This window comes from Diabrotica undecimpunctata, chromosome 3 (genome assembly GCF_040954645.1).
Source record: "Diabrotica undecimpunctata isolate CICGRU chromosome 3, icDiaUnde3, whole genome shotgun sequence".
NCBI classification, from domain to species: Eukaryota; Metazoa; Arthropoda; class Insecta; order Coleoptera; family Chrysomelidae; genus Diabrotica; species Diabrotica undecimpunctata.
In genome coordinates this window covers 121,584,201-121,593,307 of record NC_092805.1, presented here as the reverse complement: position 1 = coordinate 121,593,307, position 9,107 = coordinate 121,584,201, and the positions used below count along the sequence as shown (strand labels likewise).

General features: G+C 29.9%; 1 protein-coding gene across 1 annotated transcript in view; it reads left to right on the top strand.

Moving 5' to 3' along the window:
* Positions 1-941: 941 nt before the first annotated feature.
* Positions 942-9,107, top strand: part of LOC140437333 (glutamate receptor ionotropic, kainate 2-like) — an 83,451-nt gene continuing 75,285 nt past the window's right edge. The window contains exon 1 of the mRNA XM_072526807.1: positions 942-1,136. Coding sequence (XP_072382908.1) covers positions 1,052-1,136 — 85 coding nt within the window. The 5' untranslated portion in view covers positions 942-1,051. The remainder of the gene's footprint in view (positions 1,137-9,107) is intronic.

Here is a 9,107-nt window from a genome sequence, read left to right as displayed (position 1 = left end):
TCTTAGTTCTCTGATTTCTTATGTAAGTTCATTTATGGTATTTGCTGTTTATCCAAAGTTTGTTAAAGAAATAAATTTTGTTGTTAAAGGTACAATTAAAAGTACGATCAGTTGTCATTATGCTGCGTAACATTAGTCAACCTTGACTATATGTGTGCAATGGAACGAATTTGAATATGAAAAGGCTAATGAATAATCATTGAATCAATAAAAGGCAACAAGTGTATGTTTTCAAAAACTTGGGAGTGTGTAAAATTTTTATTAAAATCAGCTAAATACTTTCAGCATGTGACATGCAATCAGAGCTTCGTCTTATATGAGGTTATAAATAACTCCTGGAAAAGTAATGGCCAACACAAAACACATTAAAAGACACATTAAAAGTCCAAAGCATTTGTTGTAGCGAATAAACCCTTTTAAAATTTAAAAAATCATATTTAGGAGTGCTTATTGTACCAATGGCTGCCTGGTTAAACCAGTAGAGTTTAAAAAAGCAGCCATTGTATTTACGAGGGTTATTGATATCTTTATTGAATCGTTTATAGTGGAGGAACATCTAGCAATAACTCAAAGTATGATAGCGATCACATTGCACCCGTGATTCCTACGCAAGCTAGTCTTTGTATATTTTGCAAATTTTTCTGTTTATGTGTATTAATTACACTGTTTTAGATGTTTAAAGCCCTTAGCTCTCTTCATTAATTTTAGGTTCCAAAACTATCCTAAAATAGTTTCTTTCTTACCTATTATTCTATCTTATCATTTTAATGCAAGCTTAAGCGAGTTATGTGCAGTTTCTTAGTGTAGAAATGTCTGCTTTCTTGTAAATTATGAGATTCTAATTCATGCGAACTAGTAGGCACATACCTACCTACCTCCAGTAATTTATAAATAAAAGTTAGACGCGCTGGCAATCCACCAACTAGGAAACCACACGGACATTTGACACATTTTGTGTATAAGTCCCTACAGACAGCAGACGACATCGTGTTATGCTAGAAATGTAATTATTTCTCAATTTTATCTCCTAATCAAAATATTTCTAGAAACGATGTTGATAAAATTTTATTATTTGTTTCTGCTGCTAATAAGTGTTAATTTTAGTTTGTGTAGCCAAAGGGAAACTTACACATTAGGTGAGCTTTTATTTATTTTTAAGTGTAAGTCCGATAGACAAGATATACAATTTTGGCGGATACTGTTGTATTTTTATGAGCATGCACCAGGCATAAATTCTATAAAAGTTTTTGTAAAAATAAATAAATAAAGCAACTAAGGATTAAACAATAAACAATTTAAGATTTTCTAATATATAATGTCTAAAACATTTCTCTCTAAATATCAGTTATATGAGTTTTCAGTATTTATTTTCTTTTCAAATTTATTCTATAAGAGGAATAAAAACAATCGTATCTATTTATTCTGCATATGTTTTGTTTCTTGTTTTGGTTTGTTTAGTTACTCAAATTTATCGTATTGTATTTTATTTTCTTATGTTATTTTGTATTAATATCTTCAATATCTATGATTTTACAGATTCTTTTTCTTGCTCCATTTGTGATGTTTCTACAGCATAATAATAGGTTAAATTGTTTTCCATATTATGTTCTTTTACTTAATATTTTTCCTTTTTGAACGAATGTCTTTGACAATAATTTTAAGAATTTATAATTCTGATGTAACATAATAATACTGATTAGTTATTATCTAATATACCTCATCTTAGAAAATTCTGACCTGTATATCTGTAAAACTCAATATACGAATATAACGAGTCGCCTTGATTATTTACATGCATAGTAATTTTTATTTCAATTAACACTCCGGGTGGATTCGGTAGAAGAGAAGGATATCGAACATATTTACAAGATATCTTGATATTTGTTAGTTGTTTTAATAGTTTGCCTATGTTGCCAACAGTTTTTACTAGATACAGCATAAAAGTTCTTGTTGTTCTTCTTTTTATGTAGATATGACTTCTTCTATTTTTCAATGTTCCTCCAGTAAGTTGTCATTCCATCGTTTTCGTCATCTTCTTACTGATCGTCTTTCTATTAAGGAACCGCTTCTTGCCGTCTTTATTACTACTACTACTACTTTATTTGTTGTCATTCGACTTGTATGATCATTTCATTCTACTCTTCTATTTCTTACCCAGTCCTTGATGTTCTTCAGCTTGCATCTACGTCGGATATCTGTACTTCTAGGTATGTCCAATACTGTTTTACCATCAATTTTTCTAAGTGTATTCATCTCTGTTGTTTCTAACATCTAACCCTCTGTGTCACGTCGTAATTGTGCCGTGTATATCATTATTGGTCTGATGACTGTTTTGTAAATTCTGTCTTTCATTTCTTTCCCGATATTTTTATTTCTCCCTATCGTTTCATTCAGGGCAACCTGCGTCTCTGCTCTATTCACTTAATCTTTCACTTATGTTCTATTTCACTTGTTCTATTAACTGACCTTCCAACTCCAATTTACATCTTAGTAAACTTGCTGTTGTAACCACACATTTTGTCTTTTTCGGGGAAATTAACATGTTCAATTTTCTGGCGGCTATATTAAATTGGTGCAGCATACGTTGTAAATCGTCTTCACTTTGAGATAGTAGTATTACGTCGTCTGCATAGCAGATTCTTTTAAGTTGTTTTTCTCCCATTTGGTATTCTTTTATGGTTCTTACTTTTTTTATTATTCACATTATAGTTTATATAAACAATAGAGGACTCAGAGAATCTCCCTGTCTTATCTTATTTCCAGCTTCAATAGGGTCGGTTAGTTCTTTTTCCACTTTTGTTTTTATTGTGTTGTTTTGGTAAATATTTTAGGTTGTTTTGATTATTCCTAGGGGTACCTCTCTTGCGTACAATAAGTGGATAACGTCCTTTAATTTGACGCAGTCAAATGGCTTCTTAAGGTCCACGAAACAGATATGCCGGTTTGTTGTATTCTATACTAGAGTTCAAAGCAAAATTTTACAAACCTTTGTTTGAAAATAAAGTAAATTCTGAAAGAGGGCGTCCATCTGGTTCCAATGTGTCCACGGAATACGAAAAAAAAGGAAATACTATGCAGCAGCACCCATTCCTTGCGAAGAAGCTAAAAAACATCAAATGGGTCATTGGCCCATATATTTTAAACAAAAAGGAAGATGTAAATATCCTAATTGTAAAGGAACTCCCAAGTTAAATGCCAAAAATGTTCTTCAAAAAAATTTTAATTATTGTTTTAAGAATTTTCATACAGAATTAAATTTTCACGTGTTGAATTTTTAATATATTATTACCTAGTTTTATTGCATGATGTTGCCTTCAGTACAGTATTTGTTGCCATATTTTCCAAAAAGGAGGTAACTCAAAAATTAGTCCAGAAGATTTTTTTTATTTTTCAATAAACCTATGTCAAAACAAGAAATGATTTTTAATGCTCATATTTAAAATTCATGCAATATAGAATATAGAGTTAATTGTGACACATTGAATTTTACGAATTAGTCGAACTCGCCACCTATTTAACAGAAGAATATATTTTTCTTGTTGTATTAATGATAACTCATTTAATTATATTTGCATTACATGCATTTGTGCATCCAAGGTATTTTAAAAATAAATCATCACAATATTGATGTACGTTAATTGAAGATCGTGAATAAAAACAAACAAGACGTCAATTAGCTTTAGATGATCGGGTTTATACTCCAGTCGTCAGAGACGAAAATACCGCTGAACCTCTAAAAATCATACGAACAAGTTGAATTTTGCCGAAATTATTAATTTTGGGACAAAAAAAAGATGCAAAACAGTTTACCACTTTCATCCCTGGGCTTCCCCCTAAAACCCCCCTCGTAGGGGAGTAAAAACGCAAAAAAATCAATTTACCAAGAATCTGTATGGGGTAGAAAAAAATGTTTTGAAAAAAAAATGTAGCTGAGATAATTTTAAACAAAAATGATTCTTAAAATTTTTTATGTAAAATGAACCGTTCTCTCACAAACATCGCTTGAAACGACAGTCGATTTTGAATGTCAGTTACGCACGCGAAATCAATGTTCAATAAAATTTGTACCAGCTCGATGGTAAAAATTCAATATCTTTTGATTCAAGTGTCCTATCGACAAAAATCAAGATGCGTTTTAAAGGTAAGGAGTTCAGCTTTCGTATGCAATTTTTGTATTTTGCAAATAAGTCAATACAATATATATATTGTCTTAATGTCTATACAATCTATTCCTTTCATTGACTAGCCACTAACATATTTCGATAACTAGAGCCTAACCTTCAAAATCTACAGCATGAACTTTTAGTTTTACGTTTTGGCAACAAATGTGAGGCATTTAAAATATGCTTAAAAAACGCTGGATTTAAACTTTCACATAACAAACGATCTAAAACGTTTAAAACTTTTTTTTCAAATAAACTAGTACGTTCTTCAAAAAACCAAACTTCTGCTATAAACTACATCCAAAACCGTCTTCTGGAAGACATTTCCTGTGACGTGCAATCGTTTGTAATGTGAAAAATTAAATTCTGCGTTTTTTATTCATATTTCAAATGCCTCACTTGTTGCCACAACTCAAAATTGAAATTTCATGTCATAGTTTTTAAATATTGATCTCCAAAAGTTGAAATTTTACTACGACTAGTCCATGAAAGAAATCAATTTTATTGACCTTACGAGAATCGTGAAAAATGACAAAAATCGCGCCACATTTATTTATTTAACACCTTTATAGCAACTGAGTCTATTTGCGGTAAAATACAAAAACTGTATACAAAAACTGCACTCTTTACCTTTAAAACGCATCTTGATTTTTGTCGATAGGACACTTGGATCAAAAGATATCGAATTTTTACCGTCGAGCTGAGAAATTTTATTGAACATTGATTTTGCAGGCGTAACTGACATTCAAAACAGACGGTCGCTTCAAGCGTTGTTTCTGAGAGAACGGTTCATTCTACATCAAAAGTGCTAATAAAATTGGGTAAAAGTGGTAAACTTTTTTGCATCTTGTGGGATCCCAAAATACATATTCTCGGTAACATTCAGCTTGTTCGCATGAGTTTTAGTGGTCAACTGTCTGACGACTGGACTATTATGGCAAAATACGATATAATTAAAATATATCTGTTGTTTGAAAAATTATCAGAAAGTAGTGCTAAAGAAAAAAGAACATCCAAAAGGACATCGTATATTTTTTTGTAGTACTTGTTGATCTTTTAAACTAGTTAGGTATATCTCTATCTTTGTGGTCGCTTTCAAGAAGGTTTTTTCAATTATTTTTTTTTCTTCTTCTTTTTGTATACTCCATCTTAGAGCCCTATCAAATGGCGATATTCACATGATTAACTGATACTCCGATAACCGAAACTGATAACCGAAACAGAGTTTCGGTTTTTTATATAGAGCGCTATCTTACGTTTTTGACATACGATATTTTTGAAGTTATACTTCTATACGCACGGTCGGCGTTGGAAATTTGCATGAGAGTGAATCTGTGAAACCATTACATATGTAAGATAACGAGTAAGAGAGAGACAGAAGATATATTTTGTCTCTCTTCCTCTCTCGAGAATAAAAATGTTCCTTTTGTATATATATATATTTAATATTATATATATTATATATATAATATTGTATATATATATATATATATATATATATATATATATATATAATATTATATATAATATAATATGTATTAATATTATAATTTATGTGATATGTTTTGTATTATTTAAAATTAAACGTTTATTTATTTTAGGCTTTTGTATTTCAAAATAATCACTGTTTACCGAGAACTGTCAATTTTGAAATCCCTTAGTTTCATGTCTAATTGGCAAATCCCTTACGTGTTTGGTTCATACGCTGGTGGTTGTGAGTTCGAATCCCAATTATGAATTTCCTTTTTTACTTTTGAAATATTTAAAAACCTCACGTTAATCTTATTAAATATATGTAATATACGCAAAAAACATACATTTTAAAATAAAATGAAAATTTACAACACAATCCGAGTTGTTGGTTTTTTATTTTTATCTTCGTAAAGTAAGTTATGTATATTGGCAGTTTTAAATACTTATGAATATTACATTTTAATTTATATTGTAATATTATATTGAATTATGTTGCAGTGTATTTATTGTATTGTAATTTTTATATTAATAACAAAATAAACAATGAATTTTACTGCAGAGTATGTGTAATTTTTTTTTTGCATTCAACTCCTTTTATACATATATAAAAATAAAAATATATATTTTCATTAAAATATTGATAAAATCCTTCATTTACTATACTCCTATTACAGGTCAAATGTTTATATACAGCAAACGATGCACTATATACCTATATAACTAATTCTTTTTCTCTTTCTGCTCTCCCTTACCTATAGCATTACATATGTAATGATTTTGCAGATTGACTCCTATATAAATTTTTAACGGCGAACGCGTGTATAGAAGTATAACTTCTACCGGCAGTCCCACTGGACTGCCACACCCGTTTTTTTACGTCTTCTTCTAAATATTTTGTCTTCAATTTTCTTGTTCTTGTTTTCTTTCAATGTTTAACTCCAGCCCATACTCGTGCATTCTGTCACTAATTGGTAATAGATATTGAGGCTCCTTACTTTAGAACCGTCTTATCTGTGTATCGTAAGTCGTTAATAGAGATACTCAAACAAAAATGTGTATTTGACATACTCTGAATATAATATAGAAATGAAACAAAATTGATGGTTGGCTAAGAAGCTATGTCGGAGAATGACCACTTTATACTCAAGGAAAAATTCGGCCAATTTGCATGTCCTTAACGAGACAATTAAATAAGAATAAATGTGGAAAATAAATAAAAATGTATAAGTTGATGAGAATATGAATAATAAAGTCAGGAAGTTGTTCTAATGAATGTATGGGCGTCACGAAAGTATCAACAGATATTTCTTAAAGTATATTATACTGCTATAAGCGTTGTTCAATTTCTGAAAGCAAAAAAAGTACTAATAAAACAGATAATATGTAGAACCCAATTTAACCCCTACTAAATTTTAATATTTTAATGTAGTAAAACTGCATTAAATTCACCCAATTAAATTAGTGCATAGGGACTAATTCACCCCTTTCTCAAAAACGCACCCCTTTAGTACATAATCAATAGCCTAAAAGTATACGATTTTAAAATAAAATTCTCGCTAAATCTTTTTTTATTCAAATCCATGCCTCTTGTTTGACTACTTAAAGATAATTATTTGTAAATATATGTATTTTATAATTAATACCTAATGTCTCACTGTTTTATTCTAAAAAATTTCGCTGTTAAATTATTTACAACTGTCTAATTAAACACTGTGTATTTTCCTATTAGATACCATTTTTATTAAATTATATTTGAATTTGCATCAGTGCAATAGCGTCTTGAACTATTAAAAATCAACTATAAATACGGGCTCTAAAAGAAATTTCCAGCGGGAGACCGCGCTAGCATGTACATTGACATCTTTACAGAACAAAAATAACCTTTGAAAACATTCATAATAGTGCAGGCTGCTTTGATATAGTTTGGCACTAAGGTACACTATTTTTTATTTATCTATTAATAGTTTTCATAATTTTAAGTAAACCTGGTTTTGATTTACGTATCTTTCCTAAAATATTTATTTTGAAAACTCATAAACTGTTACATTTGACTCATTATTTATTAATAAATTGTTTATTTACACAATTTATTAATAAACTAATAAGATCTTACGAATAAACATAAAACTCAAACAAAAATAATCGATATGCTTCTATTTCAATTAAATAGGACATAAAATAGCTGAAAAAAAGGATAATCCAGTAAAAAATTCACGTGCAGAATTATCTAGAATTCATATTAATTTGGTAGATTACTTGCATATCGCTCTGCCTGAAAAGATGCATTAAACATTTATTAGGAATAACATAGTAGGAAAATTGTTGAGCTCAACATAAAGATGAAATTTCCCAATTCTACAGCTATTTGGCGCTTGTGTAATTTTTTTCCGAGTATGTTCCCATTTCGTTAAGCATTTGGATGACCCATAATTAGAGACATGCGTTTCCGTTAAATTAAAACGTACGCATTTTTACTGATGGAATGAAAATTGTTACTCTCTAGTATTGAGTAATAAGAACTTAAATTAGGTCAGAAGATATGATACACTAGTCCTTAAATACATGAGTATCTAATATAACTAATAAGATCTTACGAATAAACATCAAACTCAAACAAAAATAATCGATACGCTTCTATTTCAATTAAATAGGACATAAAATAGCTGAAAAAAAGGATAATCCAGTAAAAAATTCACATGCAGAATTATCTAGAATTCACATTAATTTGGTAGATTACTTGCATATCGCTCTGCCTGAAAAAGATGCATTAAACATGTATTAGGAATAACATAGTAGGAAAATTGTTGAGCTCAACATAAAGATGAAATTTCCCAATTCTACGGCTATTTGGCGCTTGTGTAATTTTTCTCCGAGTATGTTCCCATTTCGTTAAGCATTTGGATGACCCATAATTAGAGACATGGGTTTCCGTTAAATAAAAACGTACGCATTTTTACTGATGTAATGAAAAATGCTACTATCTAGTGTTGAGTAATAAGAACTTAAATTAGGTCAGAAGATATGATACACTAGTCCTTAAATACATGAGTATTTTGGATCTGTTTATGGTTAAGATCTTAGCATATATTAATGATCATGACAATATATTTCGAATACTTTTACTTTTATATCAAAAGCTCGTAAGTTGTAGTTACAGAACAAATGAAAGCTACAGGAACACACTGTCCTACCAAAGTTCTTTTACTTAGTTTGATAGCAATTTTCTTGATTCTGACATGAGCGACATCTCGAATTCTCACCAAAGCTTTTGCTGTTAAAAGCGCTTTATAATTTACGTCTTCGACTACCTTCTCTATAGCATCCAACAAGTCTGGTTACTGGAATAATCTTACCATTTTTTTTTCTTCTTTATGACAGGGGAACTTTTCACCATCGAGCTTAACATCTATTTTTAACATCTAGTATATTTCAAAGGGCAAACCACTATAAACTTGTAGGAAATCTCAGCAA